Raw genomic sequence first — 27429 nt, 5'->3', positions numbered from 1 at the left:
ATCCTTGACCCTTGCATCAGGGAGGCAACATACCATCCTGGAGTCTCGATTGCGGCCATCTTTTCAGGAAGAGCATTCAAGATACTGCCAACTCTCTGATTGAAAACATTTTTCCTCATCTCCTTTCTAGATCTTTTTCCAATGATTTTGAATCTATGACCTCTAGCTATTGACCGACTCGCCAAACAGAATTTACACTGTCAAAACCTCTCATCATCTTGAAAACTTCTATTAGATCAGCTTTTAAACTTCTCTGTTCAAAGGAAAACAGTCCTAACTTGTCCAACCTATCCTCATAACTGCAGTCCCTTTTTCCTGGTGACATCCTTGTAAACCTACCCTGTAATCTTTCTAAGGTCTCTCAATCTTCCCTGGTGTGGTGCCCAGAATTGTCCACAATACTCCAGCTGAGGCCTAACTAGAGATTTATAAATTTCTAGCATGATCTTTTTTTTAAATATTCTATTCCTCTATTTTCAACCTAAATAACTTGTCGGCTTTTTTAATCACCTTATCAACTTGCAGCATCACCTTTAACGATTTGTGTCTATGAACACGAAGGTCTCTCTGCTCATCTACACTTTTTAAAATTATGCCATTTATGGTATACTGCATTTTCATATTAGTCCTCCCAATGTGCATCATTTCACACTTCACTGCATTGAATTCCATCTGGCATGCTTGTGCCTATTTCAACATCCTAAAGTCTCTGCCACCTTCTTGCCCACTCAATTAACCTGTCTATATCCCTTTGCAGCTTCTTTGTCCTCACAGCTTTTGTTCCCCACCTAGCTTTGTATCGTCAGTAAACTTTGATACATTATATTCGGTCTCCTCATCAAGGTCATTGTTATAGGTTATATATAGTTGAGGCCCAAGCACTGATCTTTGTGGTACCCCACTAGTTACAGCCTGCCAACCTGAAAATGACCCATTTATTCCTATTCTATGTCTTCTGTCTGTTAACCAATTCTCAATCCATGCTAAGATATTACCCCCAATCACATGAGCTGTAATCTTGTGTAAAAACCTTTTGCGTGGTACCTTATTGAATGCCTTTTGAAAACCCAAATATATTACATCCATGGGTTCCCCTTTATTTTCCCTTCTAGTTACACCCTCAAAAAATTCTAATAGATTAGTCAAACACGATGGGCTAGAACCTCCACTTTTGTGCTTATCGTCCAAAAATAGGCATTATTTCTGGCGTGGGCGGTTAAAAAAGGGTTTTCAGATCGTCGGCTTTTCACTCATTCTCAAAGCACCTAGTCTCCATTTTTGAAAATAGGCGTTACCGCGAGCGATATGAAATGGGTGGTAGCATTACATTTTTTTGATCTTCTGCCGTAAATTGTGGCCGTCCTTAGCAACGGCATGGCAACGCTCGATTCTCGCGATTCAGTAGGTCAACGGTCATCGTGACATGCACAGAAGAGGAGACAGAGAGAGAGGAAGCTCAGAGGGACAGAAGGGGTGTCTGGGTGTGGTGTGGCTGCTTTGGGAGGAAGGAAGGAGACTTTAGAGCTTCACAGCAAGTAGGCAAACAAAAATTAGCTGTTACCAGCCACATATTTGCCCGAATATGGCCTATAATGGAGAGAGAGGAGGAGGCATCACAGCACGCTGTAGAGACTGACGCTGGAGAGAGCAATGAGCTGGGAGAGGAGCACATTGGAGGACGCAACAGAGCCAGGAGGTCTAGTTACGCTGGGGTGATTTGACACAGGGAGAGCGTGGGAAGCCCACCCTAAAGCCCTACCAAAGAATATGGACCGAGATAGCAGAGGTGGTCTCGTTGGTGACCAACAAGGTTTGTGAAGGCAACCAATGCCGCAAACGATGAAACGACCTTGTGGGATCCGCAAGAGTAAGTATTACATTGATTTACATGTACTTATGTATTTATAAAATTTGATTTGTAAGAGTCATGAGTGACTATCATCAGATGTGAGGTCTTTCACTTTTACCGGGAATGTTTTACTCTAAGCCTGCGGTCACGGTGCACATCTTTAGATAAAGAATGATAATTTTCATAATAATCATGATTACATCTGTCGGTTATGTGTTGTATCATTCTCTGTGACAGTACCTAGCAATGCTATCATGCAATGATCTCATGCCATGTCATCCTGTCACCTTTTACAGAAGAAGCTATCAACGATGAGGTCTGTGCAGAGGCGAACGGGTGGGGGGCCACCAGTCACCAGCGACATCACTGACATGGAGGAGCGGGTGCTTGCACTCGTGGGGAAGCACCCCCGGACAGCCACAGATGCATCTGCAGACCCTGAAGTGATGCCATGTGAGTAAAGCTTACACCATTGCGTGATGTAAAGTCAATAGATGCCACATCCACTCATATCCAAACAATCATATATGATAGATGATTTCTAAAATTGGCATAGAAATAATGATGGCCTAATGAAAATCATTGCAATGCAAATGTGTTGATGGTCAAGAAATGTGATGTCTGCGATGATTTTGAGAGCAGTAATGCTTTTGTTGTGCATATGCTGTGTGTAGCGCTGGACTCACCTTGTGACCCTAGCACCACCTTCTCCTCTAATAACCTCATTTGTGTTTTGCAGCTAAGCCAGCAGCGCGGCCTCAGGCAAGACCACAGAGGCCAAAAGGTGGGGGCATGGGGCCCGACTCTCCAGACGACCCAACATTTGGTGCTGAGGAGCTCCGATTCTCGTCCGTCAATCTGCTGGGTCTGTTCTCCACGGATAAGAGCGCGGACTTCGAGGAACCTGCATCACCACGCTCCAGAAGCCATTCCAACCCAAGGCCACCTAGTGGTCCTCCGGTCATTCCCGCCTCCACTCTGGAGGTACCGGCCTCAAGCACCTCGCCACAGGGCACCCCATTTGTCCCCAGGACGGCGCCAACCCCGCGGAGGTCTCATGGACGCGGCAGGTCTGTTCCACAAGTGCCACATGACAGCGGAGAGATGGTACAGTTGTCCAGGAGGACTGTAGGCATTGGTGACCAGCTCATCGAAGCATTGGAGGGCATATCCCGACAGCTGGCCACCATGACCGAGTACATTCCACAGATGGCAGAGGCCCTGGATGCGATAGCCAGGAACACTGCTGGCACAGGCCTCCCGGTGGTCCCCGAGTGCGGCACTCCATCCTGGTTCCACACCACCACTGTGAACAACAGATGAGAGCAAGGACCAAAATCCTGCTTCTGCATCAGTTAATGTTGCCCCCTCGGCAACCCCCGCTCCCGTACCCGTGCAACGACTGCATCTGCCTTCATCCCCCCCCCAATGAAGCACCGCCTGAGGAGCTCCTCAGCCATGTGCCTTGGAGCAAGGAGGGGAAGGGGTAGAGGTGGGGAGAAGAAGGGGAGGGGGGAAGGAAAGTGAAGTGCATGTCCGCAGGTGATGGCTTTGTTATATCTCCATCTGGGTGTATGCAATTTGTTGTAATGTATGGGTGGAGGGGATCACCCTCCTGCTTTGCCTTTGTATTCTGTGTTGCTGGACATGTTGAACATTTGATTGATGTCAATGGTGGAAAAAGTGGGGTGTGGGCGGGGGTTGGGTGTTTTTGTCTGTGATACTGATGATTTCAGACCAATGTTGGTATAAATTTTTTTTGATTGAACGAAACCTTGTTGTGCATTGTCTCAGATAGCTGCACCATTACACACTGGTCATTCCTTAACATGAAAGGGTTAAATACAACTTAACTTCAATCAACGTAAACTTTAACTGGCACCAAGGTGATGGGCACCATTGATGTCTGAGCTGCACACACACAGCAGTGTGTCAGCGTTGTCACTCACAGCAACGTTCTTTCAGGCAAATCATTCAAATATCAGCTCATCACGTAAGAGTCTTGCAGCTATGTAGCCACCATTGGCCCTTTCCTGCTGTTTGGAGGGGGTCGTGGGCATGGTTACATAGCCAGCCTGATTGTCTGGCCCTAGGTCAGCGTCCAGCCCCTCGTCATCCTCTTCCTCTCTCTCCTGAGGTGGAGCAATTCTTGGTCCCTCATGATAGCCAGGTTGTGCAGCATCGAACACACGACCACGAATTTACCTACTTGCTCAGGGTTGTATTGTAGCTCCCCTCCTGAATGGTCAAGCCATCTGAAGTGCTGCTTAAGCACAGTTATTGTTTGGTGGCCCCATTGCATTGAAAGTATAATAGCGATTGATCAGAAGCAATGATTTCCTCACTAAAATATACCTGGAGTAAAGTCCCAATAGTCCAGAGTCTGAAAATATGTCTGTTGAGATGTTCACTTCATGTGAGAAGAACTCCAGAGTCAATGCAAACTCCCCTGAAGTTGAGGCAGCCTTTTGAATGAAGCAACCTGCAATTTTAAAAATGCCAGCCAGAACAGTTCAGAACAGTTCCACTTTTTGTGGCCGTTTTTTTTGGGCGAGCGATATTGTGGGCGATATGTGTGTGAGTGGGGAAAGTGACCGTGGGCGATCTCCTGGGCATTAGTTTTGCCAAATGTGCTCTTTACGAGAAAAAAAAGTGGGCGGGCAGGATTATTGAATTTCACCATTAATTCCGTGCGGAAAGTAACACGGCGATATTATAGGGGTTGATTTCGCCCATTCTGATGATACCGCCCCAAAAAAGTGGACAGGCGGTAATATTTTTTCCCAGCATTAAGCACATGGGGAAAGTAACGCTCGGCGATAAGTTTTCTAAAAATGCCCGTCAGTTTCCATTTTGTGCCAAAATGGCCGATATATGGGCTTTATACGTCATTTCAGCGGAAAAATAGGCGTTAGGTGGGCGTTAAGCATGCAAATAAAGTGGAGGTTCTAGCCCCATATCTCTTTCATAAAACCATGCTGACTCTGCCTGAATCATAAATTGTTCTTCTAAGTGTCCTGTTGCCATGTCCCTAACAGTAGGTAGCACCCTGAACCCACACTTCGGTTCCGCCCCCTGCAGCATCACCGGGCGAAAACACCGGCAGCTGCAGAAAGCATTCATTGGGAGGCCGGGTGCTTCGGAGGCAAAACGTAAAGGTAAGGTGGCCGAGGTAAGTAAAAACAGTTCTACAATTATGGATCACGCCAGATCGGGCCGGATCACGGCTGCCATTGGGGACCAGGTAATTCTTTCCATTTCAGAGCCTGCGGTGATGGCCCTCCCCTTTAAGGGGGGAAAGGAGCCTCCGAACGCAGCAGTGCTGCACGGCCCATAGTGCAGCGCTGCACACCTACCCACTGCCCCCGCCCCGCCTGCGGCCTCTTATGCTCCAGGAAGGAAGTGGAGTGCTTGATTTTGCGCTCCACTTCCTTCCTGAAGCACAAACACCACATTTTTTTTTTAAGTTGAAAAACATTAGCGCCTGTTGCAAATTTTTTCAACTTTTAAAAGTTAATGCCCCAAGCAGGGCTTCCTGAATTTCTCCCCCTCACATTTTCCCTGCTACTGATGGCAGGTTAATTGGTCTATTGTTCCCTTTTTTCTCTCTCCCTCCTTTCTTGAATAGCAAGGTTACATTTGCTGCCTTCCAATCCACGGGGACTGTTCTAGAATCTGGAAGATCAAAACCAATGCTTCCACTATCTATACAGACACCTCTTTTAAAACCCTAGGATGTAGACCACTAGGTCCAGAGAATTTATTTGCTTTTAGTCTCATTAATTTCTGTACTTTTTCTTCACCAATGTTAATTACTTTAAGTTCCTCACTCACATTAGATGCTCCAATTTTCTATAACCTCCTCTAGCCCTACCATCCTCTGAGATAATCTGCATTTCTCCAATTCTGGCCTTTTGAAGATCCCTGATTTTAATCGCTCCACCATTTGCGGCCGTGCCTTCAACGGGCAAGGCCCTAAGCACTGGAATTCCCTCCCATAATCTCTCCACCTCTCCTCCTTTAAGATGCTCCTTAAAACCTACCGCTGAAGCTAAGCTTTTGTCATTACCCTAATATCTCCTTATGTGGCTTGGTGTCAAATTTTGTTTGATAAGGCACTTCACATGTGCATTCGGATGTTTTACTATGTTAAAGATGCTATATAAATATAAGTTGTTGCTGTTGTTTGTTCCCCACTATTTCCGGTATGTTTTTTGTGTCTTCTACTATGAAGACAGATACAAAATATTTGTTCAACTTCTCGGCCATTTCCTTAGTCTCCATTATAATTTCTCCCATCGCTGTCTCTAAGGGACCCATGTTTACTTTTACTAATCTCTTCCCTTTACATATTTGTAGAAGCTCTTACAATCTGTTTTAATATTCCTTTCTAATTTATTCTCATTCTATTTTCTTTCTTTTTATCAAATTCTTGGTCATCCTTTGTTGATTTCTAAAACTTTCCCAATCCTCGGGCTTGCTACTCTTTTTGGCAACATTGCAAGCCTCTTCTTTTAATCTAATACTATCCTTAACTTTTCCAGTTCATCACTTTTCCTGTGGAGTTTTTATTTTCATGGGAAATATATGCTTTTTGAGAATGATGAATTATTTCTTTAAATATTTGCCATTGATTATCTACTATTTTATCTTTTAATCTACTTTCTCAATCTACTCACCGCTAATACCAACGTGATTGGCTTTGTTTAAATTTATGACCCTAGCTTTGGACTTAACCACATCACTAACAAAATCAATATGAAATTATTTTGTATTATGATCATTCTTGCCCCAGAATATCCCTTGCTACAAGATTACTATTACATTCTACACTAGTAGATCTAAAATAGCATGTTCCCCAGTTAACATTTCTATGTTGAACTGTTAATTGTAAAGGAATAATGTGAAATCACTACACATCAGTGGTTGAGGACTCCCATCAGACGAATTATCAGCTAATCTATATTGTGGAATGCAGAACCTTGATATGCTTTAAGAATCGACCTTCTCTTTTTTTGTTGATTTGTCTTTTTTCTTTTTTCTTTTCTTTATCAGTAGGTAACATTTAGCATTGTTGTTGCCAAATTAAGTTTATCTAAGGGTTAAGTCATGACAGGCCAGCTCGGACACGTGTTATGCTCCTCCTGTACCATGTGGGAAGTCAGGGACGCTTCCGGTATCACTGACGACTACGTGTGCGGGAAGTGCATCCTCCTCCAGCTCCTGACAGACCGCATTGCGGCCCTGGAGCTGAGGGTGGATTCACTCTGGAGCATCCATGATGCTGAGAATGACGTGAATAGCATGTTTAGTGAGTTGGTCTTATCGCAGGTAAAGGATACATAGCCAGATAGTAAATGGGTGACCAACAGGAAGAGCAGCGCAAGGAAGGTAGTGCAGGGGTCCCCTGCGGTCATCCCCTTGCAAAACAGATACACTGCTTTGGGTACTGTTGGGGGGGATGACTCATCAGGGGGAGCAGCAGCAGCCAGGTTCATGGCACCGTGGGTGGCTCAACTGCACAGGAGGGCAGGAAAAAGAGTGGGAGAGCGATAGTGATAGGGGATTCAATTGTAAGGGGAATAGATAGGTGTTTCTGCAGCCACAACCGAGACTCCAGGATGGTATGTTGCCTCCCTGGTGCAAGGGTCAAGGATGTCTCGGAGCAGGTGCAGGACATTCTGAAAAGGGAGGGTGAACAGCCAGTTGTCGTGGTGCATATAGGTACCAACGATGTAGGTAAAAAATGGGATGAGGTCCTACGAGACGAATTGAGGGAGTGAGGAGCTAAATTAAAAAGTAGGACCTCAAAAGTAGCAATCTCAGGATTGCTACCAGTGCCACGTGCTAGTAAGAGTAGGAATCGCAGGATAGCTCAGATGACTACGTGGCTTGAGCAGTGGTGCAAAAGGGAGGGATTCAAATTCCTGGGACATTGGAACCGGTTCTGGGGGAGGTGGGACCAGTACAAACCGGACGGTCTGCACCTGGGCAGGACCGGAACCAATGTCCTAGGGGGAATGTTTGCTAGTGCTGTTGGGGAGGAGTTAAACTAACATGGCAGGGGGATGGGAACCTATGCAGGAAGACAGAGAGAAATAAAATGGAGACAGAAGCAAGAGATAGAAAGGAGAATAGTAAAAGTGGAGGGCAGAGAAACACAAGGCAAAAAAAAAAGGGCCACATTACAACAAAATTCTAAACGGGCAAAGTGTGTTAAAAAGACAAGCCTGAAGGCTCTGTGCCTCAATGCGAGGAGTATTCGGAATAAGGTGGACAAATTAACTACGCAGACAGCAGTTAACGGTTATGAAGTAATTGGCATCACAGGGTCATGGCTTGAAGGTGACCAAGGCTGGGAACTCAACATCCAGGGGTATTCAACATTTAGGAAGAATAGGCAGAGGAAAAGGAGGCAGGGTGGCGTTGCTGGTTAAAGAGGAGATTAATGCAATAGTAATAAGGGACATTAGCCTGGATGAAGTGGAATCGGTATGGGTGGAGCTGCGGAATACCAAAGGGCAGAAAACACTAGTGGGAGTTGTGTACAGACCACCAAACAGTAGCAGTGAGGTTGGGGACAGCATCAAACAAGAAATAAGGGATGCGTGCAATAAAGGTACAGCAGTTATTATGGGTGACTTTAATCTACATATTGATTGGGCTCACCAAACTGGTAGCAATGCGGTGGAGGAGGATTTGCTGGAGTGTATTAGGGATGGTTTTCTAGACCAATGTGTCGAGGAACCAACTAGAGAGCTGGCCATCCTAGACTGGGTGATGTGTAATGAGAAAGGACAAATTAGCAATCTTGTTGTGCGAGGCCCCTTGGGGAAGAGTGACTATAATATGGTAGAATTCTTTATTAAGATGGAGAGTGACACAGTTAATTCGGAAACTAGGGTCCTGAACTTAAGGAAAGATAACTTCGACGGTATGAGACATGAATTGGCTAAAATAGACTGGCAAAGGATACTTAAAGGGTTGACGGTGGATAAGCAATGGCAAACATTTAAAGATCACATGGATGAATTTCAGCAATTGTACATCCCTGTCTGGAGTAAAAATAAAACGAGGAAGGTGGCTCAACCATGGCTAACAAGGGAAATTAAGGATAGTGTTAAAAGCAAGGAAGAGGCATATAAATTGGCTAAAAAAAGCCTGAGGACTGGGAGAAATTTAGAATTCAACAGAGGAGGACTAAGGGTTTAATTAAGAGGGGGAAAATAGAGTACGTGAGGAAGCTTGCAGGGAACATAAAAACTGACTGCAAAAGCTTCTATAAATATGTGAAGAGAAAAAGATTAGTGAAGACAAACATAGGTCCCTTGCAGTCAGAATCAGGTGAATTTATAATGGGGAACAAAAAAATTGCAGGCCAATTGAACAAATACTTCGGTTCTGTCTTCACGAAGGAAGACACAAATGACCTTCCGAATGTACTGGGGACAGCGAGTCTAGTGAGGAGGAACTGAAAGATAGCCTTATTGGGCGGGAAATTGTGTTAGGGAAATTGATGGGATTGAAGGCCGATAAATCCCTGGGGCCTGATAGTCTGCATCCCAGAGTACTTAAGGAAGTGGCCCTAGAAATAGTGGATGCATTGGTGATAATTTTCCAACAGTCTATCGACTCTGAATCAGTTCCTATGGACTGGAGGGTAGCTAATGTAACACCACTTTTTAAAAAAAGGAGGGAGAGAGAAAACGGGTAATTATAGATCGGTTAGCCTGACATCAGTAGTGGGGAAAATGTTGGAATCAATAATTAAGGATGAAATAGCAGCGCATTTGGAAAGCAGTGACAGGATCGGTCCAAGTCAGCATGGATTTATGAAAGGGAAATCATGCTTGACGAATCTTCTGGAATTTTTTGAGGATGTAACTAGCAGAGTGGACAAGGGGGAACCAGTGGATGTGGTGTATTTGGACTTTTAAAAGGCTTTTGACAAGGTCCCGCACAAGAGATTGGTGTGCAAAATCAAAGCACATGGTATTGGGCGTAATATACTGATGTGGATAGAGAACTGGTTGGCAGACAGGAAGCAGAGAGTCGGGATTAGCGGGTCCTTTTCAGAATGGCAGGCAGTGACTAGTGGAGTGCCACAGGGCTCAGTGCTGGGACCCCAGCTCTTTACAATATACATTAACAATTTAGATGAAGGAATTGAGTGTAATATCTCCAAGTTTGCAGATGACACTAAGTTCGGTGGCGGTGTGAGCTGTGAGGAGGACGCTAAGAGGCTGCAGGGTGACTTGGACAGGTTCGGTGAGTGGGCAAATGCATGGCAGATGCAGTATAATGTGGATAAATGTGAGGTTATCCATTTTGGGAGCAAAAACATGAAGGCAGAATATTATCTGAATGGCGGTAGATTTGGAAAAGGGGTGATGCAACGAGACCTGGGTGTCATGGTTCATCAGTCATTGAAAGTTGGCAGGCAGATACAGCAGGTGGTAAGGAAGGCAAATGGTATGTTGGCCTTCATAGCTAGGGGATTTGAGTATATGAGCAGGGAGGTCTTACTGCAGTTGTACAGGGCCTTAGTGAGGCCTCACCTGCAATACTGTGTTCAGTTTTGGTCTCCTAATCTGAGGAAGGATGATGTAGCACACAAATCACTGACTCCACACGGTCTGGTGTAAGTCGAACTGCTGTGACCTTCGTCCTTTATTGTTCAGCTCCAGAGGGCCTCCCAGGTGTGGTGGTCACCCTTATATAGTCCTTGTTACAGGCACTACCAGGGTTTCCCACCGCAGCACCCTCTGTGGTGTGGCATAGTGCTTACATTACATTTAAGGTACTGGGACGATACACACATCATTACATAACATCACCTTCCTCCCCCCCCACACCAGGACGCAGGACAACGATACACACATCATTACATAACATCACACTTGTCCAACGGAAGGCAGGTGGGCATAGACAGTGCGTTAGTATGGTACATATTATCTGGTACATTAACTGGTTATTGACTGGTAGCGGAACCTTGATTTCCTTGTTAGCCGCGATCATTAATTGTACTTCATCCATTATTTTACACAAATACAGTGGCCATTCAGCATAAAAAAGGTAATTCTTATTATAAATTCACTATCTCACATTAACATTGCTCATTTTAGACTCGCTCTGCCTAACAGAAGTTCTTTGTGGGGACCACCTCTTTGTAAGGCCCTTTTAAGACTCCCGGGTGCATTTCCTATTTAAAGCGCCATCTTTGATGCAGGAGGATACCACGAGGCTTCTCCTTGGGCACCGCCATCTTTGATGCTCTGCAGCTCCGACACGATGCCGCCGCCATCTTCTTCTCTGCCGCTCCGAATGCCCTCCACCGTCGCAGCCTCTGCTCCCCTCCGCTGCCACCTGACTTGCCGCCTCTCCTGCGGCCGTCGTGGCCTCTCCAGCGGCCGCACTTGCCAAGTCCCCCCGCGGCCTCCGTAGCGGCCTCCCCTGCGGCTGCCATGGCCGCCGACCGACGCTACTAGCTCCTCTGCAGGGCCCTTCCGAACCGCCGGCCCCTGGATCCCTCAGCACACCTCCCGCAGCGCCCCGCCGGCTCAACCCCCACTCCCCCTTGGGCCCCTCTGTGCAGGGCTGCTTGCCTGTGGGGGCTGGGGCTGCAGGGTCTCTGTATGAGATCCGGACCTGGGGCTTGCCTGTGGGGATTAAGGCTGCAGGGTCTCTGTGTGAGAGATCTGGGCCTGGGACTTGCCTGTGGGGGCTGGGGCTGCAGGGTCTCTGTGTGAGAGATCTGGGCCTGGGACTTGCCTGTGGGGGCTGGGGCTGCAGGATCTCTGTGTGAGATCTGGGCCTGGGACTTGCCTGTGGGGGCTGAGGCTGCGGGATCTGTGTGTGAGGTCCAGGCCTGGGACTTGCCTGTGGGTGGATTGAGGCTGCAGCTCCAGCTCGGTCGGTGCTGCTCTCTGGGGACCCGGGGCACGGCAGCACCCCGGGGAGCAGCAGCCTGTGGGGTGATGAAGTCTTCCCAGCTCCCACGGACCATCCCCATCCACCTCCGGCCGAGGAGTGTCGGCCCATCGCCTGCAACGACCCAGAGAGGTAAAGCGTGCGTCTCGTCCCCGTGGGATACCTGCACCATCGCTCTGCCGAGAACAGGTATTAGTTCCCTGGTGTAAGTACGCAGCTTCGCCGTGACCGGGACCAGCTTGGGGCGTGCAGCTGGGTTAATCCACAGTTTATCAAAAGTTCTCCGACTCATCAACGACGGACCCGAGCCCGTGTCCACTTCCATACGCACTGGGACTCCGTTGATTTTTACTTCACTTATCACTGGGGGCGAATCGTCGGTACACCTATACAGTCCAAGCACCTCATCTTCTTCTACCTGCTCCTCGCTGAACAGTGGATCATCCCCCATCTCCTCAGCCACATGGTGAGTCCGATTTCTTTTACACATACGCTGAAGGTGGCCTTTAACGTGGCAGGTATTGCACGTGTACTCCGCAAACCTGCACCGGTGAGCCCCATGGCTTCCTCCACAGTGCCAGCATGGTGCTGCTTGATTGGCCCCCCTCGGCAGACTCTGAGTTCCAGGATCCCGAGGTCCGTACTCTCTGCCCCGGGCAGAGCCACGTTCTGCAGTTTTGTCCATGGTGGGCGCTATCCTGTGGACAGTGCCTGCCGGGTTCGAGACTGTGTGGATTATTTGCTTGGTGCTGCAAGTCGAGGTCATATATGCCCGGCTGATGGTGATGGCCTTTGTCAGAGTGACTGTGGGTTTCATGGCCAGCAGCTTATGAAGGAGGCCCTCGTGGCCAATCCCCATAACGAAAACGTCCCGCAAAGCCTCGTCAAGGTGTGCGCCAAAATCACACGGCGCCGTGAGTCTCCTGAGGTCCGCAGCATATTTGGTGATATCCTGGCCCTCGGATCTGCAGTGATGGTAAAATTTGTATCTGGCCGTGAGGATGCTCTCCTTCGGTTTCAGCTGGTCACAAATGAGTTCAGTCAGCTCCTCGTATGACTTGTCCCTGGCGCTCCCAGGTGCCAGCAAATCCCTGATAAGACAGTAAACCTCATCTCCACAACTGGAGAGCAATATCGCCTTACGCTTCTCTCTCATTGCGTATATGTCCTCCGTCAGGTCGTTTGCTGTGAAGTAGTACTCAAGCCTTTCCGTAAAGGCCTCCTAATCATTGCCCACGGTAAAATCCTTTAGCGAGCCCAGAGTAGCCATGGTTCCGTGGAGTTCGTCCGCTTCCTCGTTGCCAATGTGGTGTATGTAGCACACAAATCACTGACTCCACACGGTCTGGTGTAAGTCTAACTGCTGTGACCCTCGTCCTTTATTGTTCAGCTCCAGAGTGCCTCCCAGGTGTGGTGGTCAGCCTTATATCGTCCTTGTTACAGGCACTACCAGGGTTTCCCACCACAGCGCCCTCTGTGGTGTGGCATAGTACTTACATTACATTTAAGGTACTGGGACGATACACACATCATTACATAACACCAGAGTACTTAAGGAAGTGGCCCTAGAAATAGTGGATGCATTGGTGATAATTTTCCAACAGTCTATCGACTCTGGATCAGTTCCTATGGACTGGAGGGTAGCGAATGTAACACCACTTTTTAAAAAAAGGAGGGAGAGAGAAAACGGGTAATTATAGACCGGTTAGCCTGACATCAGTAGTGGGGAAAATGTTGGAATCAATAATTAAGGATGAAATAGCAGTGCATTTGGAAAGCAGTGACAGGATCGGTCCAAGTCAGCATGGATTTATGAAAGGGAAATCATGCTTGACGAATCTTCTGGAATTTTTTGAGGATGTAACTAGCAGAGTGGACAAGGGGGAACCAGTGGATGTGGTGTATTTGGACTTTTAAAAGGCTTTTGACAAGGTCCCACACAAGAGATTGGTGTGCAAAATCAAAGCACATGGTATTGGGCGTAATATACTGACGTGGATAGAGAACTGGTTGGCAGACAGGAAGCAGAGAGTCGGGATTAGCGGGTCCTTTTCAGAATGGCAGGCAGTGACTAGTGGAGTGCCACAGGGCTCAGTGCTGGGACCCCAGCTCTTTACAATATACATTAACAATTTAGATGAAGGAATTGAGTGTAATATCTCCAAGTTTGCAGATGACACTAAGCTCGGTGGCTGTGTGAGCTGTGAGGAGGACGCTAAGAGGCTGCAGGGTGACTTGGACAGGTTAGGTGAATGGGCAAATGCATGGCAGATGCAGTATAATGTGGATAAATGTGAGGTTATCCATTTTGGGGGCAGAAACATGAAGGCAGAATATTATCTGAATGGCGGCAGATTAGGAAAAGGTGTGATGCAACGAGATCTGGGTGTCATGGTTCATCAGTCATTGAAAGTTGGCAGGCAGATACAGCAGATGGTAAGGAAGGCAAATGGTATGTTGGCCTTCATAGCTAGGGGATTTGAGTATAGGAGCAGGAAGGTCTTACTGCAGTTGTACAGGGCCTTAGTGAGGCCTCACCTGCAATATTGTGTTCAGTTTTGGTCTCCTAATCTGAGGAAGGGTGTACTTGCTATTGAGAGAGTGCAGCAAAGGTTCACCAGACTGATTCCAGGGAAGGCTGGACTGGCATATGAGGAGAGACTGGATCAATTGGGCCTTTATTCACTGGAGGTTAGAAGGATGAGAGGGGATCTCATAGAAACGTATAAGATTCTGACGGGACTGGACAGGTTAGATGCGGGAAGAATGTTCCCGATGCTGGGGAAGTCCAGAACCAGGGGATATAGTCTTAGGATAAGGGATAGGCCATTTAGGACTGAGATGAGGAGAAACTTCTTTAATCAGAGAGTTGTTAACTTGTGGAATTCCCTGCCACAGAGAGTTGTTGATGCCAGTTCATTGGATATATTCAAGAGGGAGTTAGATATGGCCCTTACGGCTAAGGGGATCAAGGGGTATGGAGGGAATGCAGGAAAGGGTTACTGAAGGAATGATCAGCCATGATCTTATTGAAAGGTGGTGCAGGCTCGAAGGGCCGAATGGCCTACTCCTGCACCTATTTTCTATATTTCTATGTTTCTATGTTTTAGTGCTGTTATTTGTCTTGGAGCTCATACTTGAATTGCAGTGTCACACTCCTACCAGGACACAGGCCCAGGACACTTTATGATTATTATGTAATTCAAAGCTGCACATTAGAAGCTTTTATCACATCATTACCTGAGCAACAGGGAGGAATGGTCTTTTACTGTGTCATTTACATTTATGGATTCTAAATGTATACTTACCTAAGTAAATACACAGCATAGCAACCAAATTCAGCTTTGCAAAAAGCTGACAACCAGTCATTCTATCTACTTTGTTGTGCATCACTTTGAACAATAAGAGATTAGAAATGACTGTTAATATCAAATCAATGCTCTGCACATTTATATGACATTCAATGCTCCCTATAAGCTGTATGCCCGCACAGTGCTCTGTAGCCTCCAAGCAGCCAGCTCACATGCTTTCAAATAGGAAAACAACACATGCACAGTATTTTGAATGGGCTGTGCAGCCCCTTAAAGGGGCCGCATATCCCCCAAATAATTAAAGTGAACATTGATGACATTCCTCTGTCCCCTATTTAAACAGAGATGTGAACCTGTTCATTTTAAACTGTGTGGTTTTCACTTGCATCAACTATAATTCTGCGGAATTTTAATCAAATTCATGTCACTGTGAAATGAGCAGACAGATAAAGAGCAGGCCCAAGATGCTTGGTGATTATTATGTGTTTCAAAGCTTGCTCATTAGCAGCTTTTGTCACATCATTACTTTAGCAACAGGATACAGCCTAGAACTGTGTTATCTGCTCAGCAACAAACCTCACGTGCTTTCCTTGGCATCTTTGGTTTGTTTTGTCTTTGCTCTTGCTCTCATGCCGCACAAACCAAGACTGGCATTGTTCATTCCTGATTTCTAAGGTCTCGTTTACCATTGCCTTATATAAAGTCTTATAAATAGTAAACGGTATTAGTGTCAGTATCAGGGCCATTGTTAGTACTAGTGACATAGTCGGTCCCAATGCCAGTGTTAGTGCGAGTGCCAGTATCAGTCGATATAATTGAATGTGCTAGTATTAATGTCAATACCAGTGGCAACAAGTGTCAGTGCTTATGCCAGTGTCAGTGTCAGCCAGTGCCAATGTTAGCATCTGTGCCAGTGTTAATGTCAGTGACAGAGCCAATGCTGTGGAATGGAACACCTTAGCATATTTTTTTACCCAGTGTCGCCACTAAGAACTTCCTGGTGAAGAATAGGATAGAATGGAATGAAGGGAACCTTCTCTTTATATTGATACAATGATGTGTTTTGACCCCAACCTCAGAAGAAGGTGCCTACTGCACCAGAATGACAGTTCCGTGACCAATGTCAACCATCCCTCTGACCTAACTTTGTGGCTGCCTATCTCCCACTGCTCCTGTTTAGGCAAAATTATTTCTGTGCACCATTCAGATCAACGGTCCCCATCTGGTGCAGACAGTCAGTATTTTACAAGTGCCTGCTTATGCAAACAGAAATCAGCGCAGCTTTGGGACACCCCACTGCTCTGGGACACTGCTCTACATACCAATCTCGGATTCCTCCCTCTGCCTAATCTGGACAGACACCCTGTTGCTGATCTGGTGTTGAAGAATGCTACTCGCTGTGGCAGACACTCTTGACAGATCAGGAGATCCTGCCACAGCGTGCAGCAGCAGTCATAGTTGGAGCAACAACAGGAGGTCTGAGTCCCAGATCAGTGCCGAGTGGGAAATCCCAGTGTGGCACTGTACTGGGGGGGAGGGGGAAGTGCCAGAGCGGCACTGGTGTTGAGGAAGGTGGGGAGATGGGGAGTCCTATACCAGCACTGAGGAGGGAATCCTGAGGGCAGTGCTTCGGGGAACAAGGGGAGAATAACAGCAACTTACATTTATATAGTCCCCTTAACATGCAAAACATCCCAGGTCATTTCAGAGAGTAATAGAAAGAGGAATGGAGGCACTGAGACAAGCAGGAGAGTTTTGGGAGAGTGATTATAGACTTGAGAAAACTATTAGTGCTAATAAGATGTTTAAGTGAGTACTGAGAAGAAGAGAGTAAGAAAGGTTCAGAAGGGAGTTCCAGTGAGCAGCGCATAGACAATTGAAAGCTTTGCCATTAATAGTCGGTAGTGGAAACACAGTGGCCAGAATCTTCCCAGCCCTGCGAGTGCAGGCTTGGAGGCAGGCCCACTGTCAAAATAGTCCTGATTGACAGTGGGGCGGAAGTCCGCTCTGAACCCGTCTCCATGTCAGTTTCTCAACTGTTGGGTCTGCCTGCTGATCGCAGACCTGACATCAAGCGGCGGGCCAGTCAATTAAGATGCTTAAGAAATAATTTAAAGGTATTTAAAAGTATTTTACCCAAGCACTTACTATTTTACCAAATTTTCAATGTGTTTGCCGTCCCACAGGTTTCACGCCAAGTAAGCGTGTCAGGTTCTGAGTGAATCTCCATTGCTTTGGCTAGTTGAAACTGCAGAAGTGGTACAAAAGCTACCATTTCACAGCTGTTCACTTTCCAATGTCAGAAGCTGAAGCCTTCAGGATTTGGAAGAAACGTTTGAGCTGCATGCAGTTTGGAAATGTTTGCAGTGAACTCTCTATCCATTGTCACCTCTTGGAGCAAACTCTCTCACCATTGATTGATCGCTTCTGTCATCTCAACCTCACCTGCCATCTATTCCAGCAACATTGGTGCATTGAAAAAAATCTCATCTTGCTCCTCAGAATCCCATCACGATCAGCCCTAACACCAACATCGCTAAACACACCAGCATCACCAACAGCAACACCAACCTTCACTGCCATCACCTGATTCTGCACAGTACACAGGGCATCAGCACCTAACCACATTGCTGCCCGGGAGGCCAGTGATGGCCTCACCATGGCCAGATTTACTTCACTTGACGCTGTGCACTCTGGCTTCCACATGATGTGCCAAGTTCGCATCACACCACACCAACATCATAAAGCATCCCTGCAATGCCCAAGCCATTCCTTTCACACTCATCACCATTGTGCAGGGAACCCTTATGTCTAACCATTCACTAAGCTACTTCCAAAGGTGCACACAAATCTGTCCAAGAACACAAAGTCTTCAAAATAAAAATGTCAATGTTTGACAACACATTAGCATCAACAGTATATGAATCATTGCAGTCAGGTCCACCTGACGACATCCCTGTTTATGCCCTCCTGTACAATGTGCAACCAGGCAGTGTTGGTGTCCTGTAGAGGTCTCTTTCACCCATTGGAAGGGAAGGCAACCTTCCTGTGTGCTGTGACTCCCTCCATACGCATCTTGAGGGAGTAATGGGAGAGCCTGGGTGCAGCCGTGCACCTCTGTGCAGTGCTTGTCATTGTTTGCCGCACCTCAATGCTGCAGAATACTGACAGCACAATTTTTTAAAAAGTTGACCATGGTCACTTTAAGGAAACCGGCTGATGATGCATCATCAGATTACATGGAATATATGAACATAGAAATAGGGGCAAGGGTAGGCCATTTGGCTCCTCGAGCCTGATCTGCCATTCAATAAGATCATGCTGATCTGATCTTGGCCTCAACTCCACTTCCCTGCCCACTCCCAGCATCCCTCGACTTCCTTATCATTCAAAAATCTATCTTTCTCCACCTTAAATATATTCAATGATCCAGCCTCCACAGCTCTCTGGGGTAGAGAAGAAATTCCTCCTCATTACCGTTTTAAATGGGCGACCCCTTATTCTGAAACTATGACCCTAGTTCTAGATTTCCCCCATGAAAGGAAACATCCTCTCAGCATCTACTCTGTCAAGCCCCCTCAGAATCTTACATGTTTCAATAAGATCGCCTCTCATTCTTCTAAATTCCAATGAGTATAGGCCCAACCTGCTCAATCTTCATAAGGCAACCCCTTCATCTCAGGAAGCAACCTCGTGAACCTTCTCTGAACTGCCTCCAATGCAAGTATATCATCCTTAAATAAGGAGACCAAAACTGGATGCAGTACTCCAGGTGTGGTCTCACCAATGCCCTTACAGTTGTAGCAGGACTTCTCTGCTTTTATGCTCTATCCCCCTTGCAATAAAGGCCAACATTCCATTTGCCTTCCTAATTACTTGCTGTACCTGCATGCTAATTTTGTGTTTCACCCGATCCCTCTGTACCTCAGCATTTTGTAATCTCTCCCCATTTAAATAATAATTTGCTTTTTTATTTTTCATACCAAAGTGGATAACCTCACATTTTCCCACATTATACTCCATCTGCCAAATTTTTGCCCACTCGCTTAGCCTATCTATGTCCCTTTGCAGATTCTTTGTGTCCTCCTCACAATTTGCTTTCCCACCTATCTTTGTAACATCAGCAAATTAGGCTCCATTACACTCGGTTCCTTCATCCAAGCATTAATATAAATTGTAAATAGTTGAGGCCCCAGTACTGATCCCTGTGGCGCCCCACTGAACTAACCTGAAAATTACCCCTTTATCCTGACTCTCTGTTTTCTGTTAGTTAGTCAATCCTCTATCAATGCTAATATATTACCCTCAACTCCGTGAGCTCTTATCTTGTGCAGAAACCTCTTATGTGGCAGCTTATCGAATGCTTCCTGGAAATCCAAATACACGGCATCTACTGGTTCCCCTTTATCCACCCTGCTCATTACATCCTCAAAGAACTCCAGCAAATTTGTCAAAAATGATTTCCCTTTCATAAAAGGATGCTGACTCTGCTTGACTGTATTATGATTTTCTAAATATCCTGCTACTACTTCCTTAATAATTTTAATAATGGACTCTAACATTTTCCCAATGACAGATGTTAGGCTAACTGGTCTACAGTTTTCTGCTGTCTGTCTCCTTCCTTTCTAAATAGGGGACATCATCAGACCCACTTCCTGTTAATTGGCCAGGAACCTTGCAGGGCGGGCTTAACAAACTCCATCAACATAAAATCAGATCAACAGAGCTCCATGGAAGTGGGAGCGGGGTCGCAGTCTGCCACTTATCTCGGCCACTGTGGGCCCGCCTCAGTAAGTAAAATCATGGCCAGTGGGTGGGAATGGACGTCTGGAGGAGGTTGCAGATGTCGGGTGGACTGACCATGAAGGGGTTTGAAGACAACAACAACAACTTGCATTTAAAGAGCATCTTTAACGTAGTAAAACGTCCCAGGGCGCTTCACAGGAACATTATCAGAAAAAATTTGACAACAAGCCACATAAAGAAATATTAGGGCGGGTCACTGCGGTAAGATTTAAGGAGCATCTTAAAGGAGGAGAGAGAGGTAGAGAGGCCGAGAGATTTAGGGAAGGAATTCCAGAGCTTAGGGCCTAGGCAGTTGAAGGCCCATCTCCCAATGATGGAGCGATGAAATCGGGACTGTGCTCGAGGCCAGAATTGGAGGAGAACTCAAGGGGTGATAGGGCTGGAGGAGGTTGCAGCGATAGGGAGAGGCGAGGCCATAGTGGGATTTAAACACAAGAATGAGATTGTTAAAATCAAATTGTTGCCAGACTGGAAGTCAATGTAGGGCAGCAAGCACAGAGGACTTTATACAAGTTAGGATACGACAGAACATTTTGCGTGAGTTCAAAGAGAGGGTCGAAGCTCAGCTCGGGGTCAAATAGGATGGCGCAGTTGTGAACAATTTGGTTCAACCTCAGGCAGTGACCCAGGAGGGGGATGGAATCCAGGGCAAGCATTTTAAATTTAATGCATTAGACAGAGGGGAAAAGCCTATGAGAAAATACTTGCATGGCCGGGTAGGGAAGTTAGTGGAACAGTGGAAAAAGACCAGCACTTGGGGCGGGGTCAGGCAGCAAGGAGGTAAGAGTGAGGGAAGTCTGAGAGCTGCACTTGGAGTGAGAAAGTAGTAGAGCAGTGGTGTAAGGGGTGGGGGGGCGGGTGGGGTGTGGATGTGTGGTGGGGATCGCGAAAGCACCATGAAGAAGGCGTGAGATGAGGAGTGTGCCAGTGTAAACATTGCAGCGACGCAATCATTGACAGCCAATGGTGGATACTTTTCTCCAGGGAAAAGTCACACCTCAGAGGAAAGCACAAACGCAGGAAGGGGAAGATGTGACTTATAGTCAGCAGAGTCAGGGGAACCCAAGGCGAGATAGAGAAACAGGTCCCGCAGACACTGGTCCTGTCCAACAGGTACAATGTAATTGCTACCTGCATGGATAAGGTTGAATATATTGGGGTGGACAGTAAGAATGCTAACCATGGCGCCATGGAGCAGCGGACAGTCCAAGGGTAGGGGGTGGGGGGGGGGGGGGTGGGAACGGGGGGAAGAGGAGAATAGTCATATGGGATTTGATAATTAGGGGAATAGTTAATGTCTTCTGTGTTACCTACCCGATACAAAAGTAAAGGGTTTCTCCGATCAACTAGAAAGGGAGGAGGAGGATCAAGTTGTCATGGTCCATATTGGGAACAATAAAATGGAGAAGACAAGGGGGGAGGTGTTGCTAAGGGAATATCAGAACTGAGGAACTAAATTAAAAAACAGAACCTCATGGGTGTTAATCTTGGGATTACTACCTGAGCCATGTGCTAATTGGCATAGGAATAGACAGATCAGAAAGATGAATGCGTGGCTGAAAGACTGGTGAGGGAAGGACAGGTTTCCTATCATGGGATACTGGCATCAGTACTGAGAAAGGAAGGAGATGTACCATAGGGACGGGCTCCATCTGAACTGCATACAATTCTGGTCGTCATATTATAAAAAGGATATAGAGGCACTGGAAAAGGTGAAGAGAAGATGTACAAGGATGATAGCAGAAATACGAGGGTTTTCTTAGGTGCTCCTTCGTATCGAGGATGACTTGCTTCCACACTAAAAAGGGATGAATTCAATGAGTTCACAGGTGATTCAAAGAAGGACCAGATATTCCAGATCCCGAATCATTACAAATGGGTATGATTTGGTGGCCATTACAGAAACGTGGTAGCAGGGTGGCCAAGACTGGGAATTAAACATACAGGAGTATCTGACAATTCAGAAAGAAAGACAAGAAGGGAAAGGTGGGGTAGCTCTGTTAATACAGGATGATATCAGGGCAGTTGTGAGAGATGATATTGGCTCTAAAGAACAAAATGTTGAATCATTGTGGGTGGAAATTAGAGAGAGTTAGGGGAAAAAGTCACTGGTGGACGTAGTTTATGGGCCCCCAGATAATAACTTTACGGTGGGGCAGACAATAATCAAGGGAATAATGGAGGCATGTGAAAAAGGAACGGCACTAATCATGGGGGATTTTAACCTACATATCGATTGGTCAAATCAAATCGCACGGGGTAGCCTTGAGGAGGAATTCATAGAATGCATACGGGATTGTTTCTTAGAACAGTATGTTACAGAACCTACAAGGAGCAAGCTATCTTAGATCTGGTCCTGTGTAATGAGACAGGAATAATAAACGATCTAGTAAAAGATCCTCTTGGAATGAGTGATCACAGTATGGTTGAATTTGTAATACAGATTGAGGGTTAGGAAGTAGTGTCTCAAACGAGCATACTATGCTTAAACAAAGGGGACTACAGTGGGATGAGGGCAGAGTTGGCTAAAGTAGACTGGAAACACAGACTAAACGGTGGCACAATTGAGGAACAGTGGAGGACTTTTAAGGAGCTCTTTCATAGTGCTCAATAAAAATATATTCCAGTGAAAAAGAAGGGCGGTAAGAGAAAGGATAACCAGCCATGGATAACGAAGGAAATAAAGGAGAGTATCAACTTAAAAACCAATGTGTATTAGGTGGCCAAGGTAAGTGGGAAACTAGAAGATTGGGAAAATTTTAAATGACAGCAAAGAATGACTAAGAAAGCAATAAAGAAAGGAAAGATAGATTACGAAAGTAAACTTGAGCAAAACATAAAAACAGATAGTAAAAGCTTTTACCGATATATAAAACGGAAAAGAATGACTAAAGTAAATGTTGGTCTCTTAGAAGATGAGAAGGGGGATTTAATAATGGGAAATGTGGAAATGGCTGAGACCTTAAACAATTATTTTGCTTCGGTCTTCACAGTGGAAGACACAAAAACCATGCCAAAAATTGCTGGTCACAGGAATGTGGGAAGGGAGTACCTTGAGATAATCACTATCACTAGGGGGGTAGTGCTGGACAGGCTAATGGGACTCAAGGTAGACAAGTCCCCTGGTCCTGATGAAATGCATCCCAGGGTATTAAAAGAGATGGCGGAAGTTATAGCAGATGCATTCGTTATAATCTACCAAAATTCTCTGGACTCTGGGGAGGTACCAGCGGATTGGAAAGCAGCTAATGTAATGCCTCTGTTTAAAAAAGGGGGCAGACAAAAGGCAGGTAACTATAGACCGGATAGTTTAATATCTGTAGTGGGGAAAATGCTTGAAGCTATCATTAAGGAAGAAATAGCGGGACATCTAGATAGGAATAGTGCAATCAAGCAGACGCAACATGGATTCATGAAGGGGAAATCATGTTTAACTAATCTACTGGAATTCTATGAGGATATAACGGGCATGGCGGATAGAGGTGTATCGATGGATGTGGTGTATTTAGATTTCCAAAAGGCATTCGATAAGGTGCCACACAAAAGGTTACTGCAGAAGATAAAGGTACGCAGAGTCAGAGGAAATGTATTAGCATGGATAAAGAATTGGCTGGCTAACAGAAAGCAGAGAGTCGGGATAAATGGGTCCTTTTCGGGTTGGAAATCGGTGGTTAGTGGTGTGCGACAGGGATCGGTGCTGGGACCACAACTGTTTACAATATACATAGATGACCTGGAAGAGGGGACAGAGTGTAGTGTAACAAAATTTGCAGATGACACAAAGATTAGTGGGAAAGCGGGTTGTGTAGAGGACACAGAGAGGCTGCAAAGAGATTTAGATAGGTTAAGCGAATGGGCTAAGGTTTGGCAGATGGAATACAATGTCGGAAAATGTGAGGTCATCCACCTTGGAAAAAAAAACAGTGAAAGGGAATATTATTTGAATGGGGAGAAATTACAACATGCTGCGGTGCAGAGGGACCTGGGGGTCCTTGTGCATGAAACTCTTTTGGAGTTTACCTCCAGCAGCCGGTTGTTAAAGTGCCAGTACGCGGACCCCGTCCTCGCGCGGAGCGAAGCGAGCTCCGCCCACACCAGGTGGTGGTCCGAACACGGCACCGGCCGCATGGAGGCCGCCAGGACGCAGGAAACGTACGCCCGAGACACGTAAAGGCGGTCGACTCTGGACCATCCTACTCCAGGCCTCACCCAAGTAAAGGCGCTGGAGTCGGGGTGGAGATTTCGCCAGACGTCCACCAAGTCGAAGGACCCGACCAGGTCCCTCAACTTCTCCATCACCGTCATGCTCTGCGGGGCACCGGAGCGGTCCCTCGCCTTGAGGGTGCAGTTAAAATCCCCCCCGAGGACAATGCAGTCGCCGACGTCGACGTCACCAAAAAGAGTGGACACTTCTTCGAAGAAGCGTGCCTGCTGCGGGCCGGGCTGAGGGGCGTACACGTTCACGAGATGGAGCGGCACGTCCCCCAGGCGAACCGTTACGTGCAGCAAGCGGCCTGGCACGGGCTCCTCGACCCCCAAGATCTCCGGCTGAAAATGCGGGCCCAGCAAGATGGCCACCCCACTAGAAGTGGCAGTGAGGTGGCTCATGCGGACCTCTCCTTGCCATTCCAGGAGCCACGCGGTTTCGTCTCCCGGAACGGTGTGGGTTTCTTGCAGGAAGCACACCGCATATTTCCCCTCCCGCAGGAGCGAAAAATTGTCAAATCTACGACGTGCCCCTCTGCCGCCGTTGATGTTGAGGCTGGCTATGGTTATCTTCATGACGAGAGCATAGTGCAACCTCTACCTTAACCTATTGCGGGGGAGGGAGCGGAGTCTTTTGTTGACTTCCACTCCTTCAGCAGCCCAGCGAGGAACTTTTTGAGCCGGCGCAGCTCAAGGCCTTGCGCCCTTGATAAGGGCCCGCCCGCGGCCATGGTTTTAGCGGCGACGCGGACGGAAGCGATGAGCAGCCTCGGCTCGGACCATCTTTCCCGGGCCAGATGGGCTCGGTTGCGGCGACCCTGGCTCTCGACCAAAAAGTCCCGGAGATCCTCTACGGGAATGAGGGGGGACTCAGCGGCGGGCACGAGGAGATCCACCGCCTCACTGGCGATGGACTCGAGATCTTCACCTGCGTCCTCCACCGAGTCCCCGTCCTCCTCCGGGAGGTCGCCGCTAGCAGCCGGCCCGTCAACCGCACGAGGTACGGCAAATGGCCCGGCCGCTCCATCCGGCCCTGGCTCTGCCCCGATCCCACCCCCAGGATCGTCGGCAGAGGAGTCCCCACTGGGATCTTTTAGAATTGGTGCTGGGTCGGGAAGCGACAGCGGAAGGGGTTCCTCCTCCGCCCCAGGAACCGGGGAACAAGGAGAGACCCGGCCATAGAAAATCCCCAGGCCCTCCAAGCGCTCCAGCTCTAAAGTAGGGGGCGAGGGTGGGTGTTCCTCCCCCTCCCCGCCGCCACCCCCCGGCCCAGCGTGTACAGATTCATTAAAAGTGTTAATACTTTGTATTTCTGCCGAGTCGAGCAAATCCCGGGGGAAGTTGGATATTGGCTGGGCGGGCTCAGGTTCGGCCTTTTCGGCCCCGTCCGCCTCAGTCCCCGGGACGCTCGACCCGGCGGCTACGCATTCTTCCGCTGGCCCCACGCCCCCCACGACAGGCAGATCTTTCACGCCATCCCCGGGAGGCAGCGGCTGGGCAGCCTTGACTGCCTCACTCTCCCCGGGGACAGATTCCTCGTGCCTACGGCGCAGTTTGGGGGCGCCGGTGGGGGACGCGGGACACGCGGCGGGCACCGACTCCTCCGCGGAGGGATGTTGTTCCCCCCCCGCCTCATTGGAGCGGCGCCTCCTTTTTTTCCTGTGGGGGCACGGAGACAGGGAGAGACCCGTGTCTGCCGAGGCCTCCCGCTCCACTCCCCCCTTTTTCTTATCTTGCCCGCGCCTGAACCTCTCTGCGGTATTAGTCAAGGGCTCGGGCACGGGCTCAGGGCACCCCGCGCTCGCCGATGACGGGGTTGGGCCGAGCGCGGTGAACAGCTTGTCTGGCGCACTAAGGGGACCCACCTCTAGGTGTTTCGCCTTCTTCTGCGCCTTCTTTCCGGCCGGACGCTCTCCCTCCCCCCCGCCGGAGGCCGTGAAAACAAAGGCCCCCAACGATGCCCGCGCACCCACAGCTCCCGGCATGCGGACGCTACTAGGGGGAGGGGTGGCGGCGGCGCCAGCCTTGTCCGCCCTCGGTGGTTTGGCGGCTTTGGAGGCGGGGCAGTTCTTGCAAACGTGCCCCACCTCCCTGCAGGCATGGCACCACATGCCGTCCGACGTCCAAAAGACGCGGTAGGCAGTCCCCTCGTGCACCACATTAAAATTGCTCTCTGTCGTCTCTTCCCGCGCCAGCCGGACAAAGAGCTGGCGGCGGAAGGAGAACACATGGCGCAGGCTGTTCTCCCTGAGGCCAAGCGGTATGGAGTTGATCCCCGACCTTACCTCCCCCAGTTGGTGTAGGTGAGGGAGGAGGAGCTCAGCGGGAACAAAGGGCGGGACGTTTGATAGAATGACCCTCTGCGCGGTGGCCTCGAGAGGGTCCACCGGCAGGAACACCCCGCCCACCGTGAGCCCCTTTTCAATGGCCAGGGACACCGCCCGCTCCGACTCCAGGAAGAACACGGCCTTCCCAGACATCTTGGAGGCTGCGACAATGGCCGAGGGGCCGACTACCCCAGCCATCGCCCGCACGCACTCCTCAATGCTCATTGTGGGGTGAGTGTAGCTCTTGACCCCGTGTTTCGTAGTTATAAGTCTGAATGGTGGCAGGGCAGCAGGTGGCGCAGGAGGTGCCGTGGATGTGGATGCCACCTGCGCATAAGTCCTAGCTGGCCCTGCCACCGGCGTAGATGGGGTCGCCATCACGGGGTCCCTTTAAGGGCTACACCCACCCCAAAGTCACAGGCCTTAATGGTCTTTAAATGGCCTCGTTTAATAGACTGAGCAGAGGAGCTCTTAACGAGGCACACCTCTCCCCTAGTTGACAATTGGGGAGGGGCCTTGCTCCCTCTGCTCAGTTGTCTTAATTGTTTTATATTTTTCCAATCAATTTGGGAGGAAAAGGGCTCTCAGAGAGAGAGGGGAGAGACAGAGAGTAACAGAGAAAGAGAGAGGGGGGTGGGAAGGGGGGAAACTGCGAGGGCAGGTCTCCCCTCGCAGCTGTGGGTGGGTGCAATCCCCAGATGGCAAACAAAAATAGTCTTTGGGGTGGTCTTCGGGTGAGGGGAGAAGATGTCTTCACCTGGTGCAGCTGGAGCCACCCAGGCACACACTCCCAACGATGTTTAATTAGGTTGGATTAATTGTTTCTTCAGCCTGGTAGCTCCAGCTATCCCAGGCTAGGCAATGGGGGAGGGGTGCTTCAAAGGTGTGTGGGGCCTAGTTGTAAGCAAGGCCCCCACACACACTTCCACACACACACACCCCCCGCGATGTTCCGGCCCCCGACTGGTCTTCTTTCCTCCCCCCACCGATACAGCAAAGT

General features: G+C 48.1%; 1 protein-coding gene across 1 annotated transcript in view; it reads left to right on the top strand.

Annotated features, from left to right (window-relative positions):
• The window catches only part of ppp1r17 (protein phosphatase 1 regulatory subunit 17), a 224681-nt gene that overhangs the window by 38710 nt on the left and 158542 nt on the right, over positions 1-27429 (top strand). Inside the window, exon 4 of the mRNA XM_070874562.1 lies at positions 4888-5007. Within this exon, the coding sequence (XP_070730663.1) occupies positions 4888-5007 (120 nt within the window). The remainder of the gene's footprint in view (positions 1-4887; positions 5008-27429) is intronic.

Source organism: Pristiophorus japonicus, chromosome 1, assembly GCF_044704955.1.
Source record: "Pristiophorus japonicus isolate sPriJap1 chromosome 1, sPriJap1.hap1, whole genome shotgun sequence".
NCBI classification, from domain to species: domain Eukaryota; kingdom Metazoa; phylum Chordata; class Chondrichthyes; family Pristiophoridae; genus Pristiophorus; species Pristiophorus japonicus.
The sequence above is the reverse complement of the archived record's forward strand: the minus strand, read 5'-3'. Positions and strand labels throughout refer to the sequence as shown.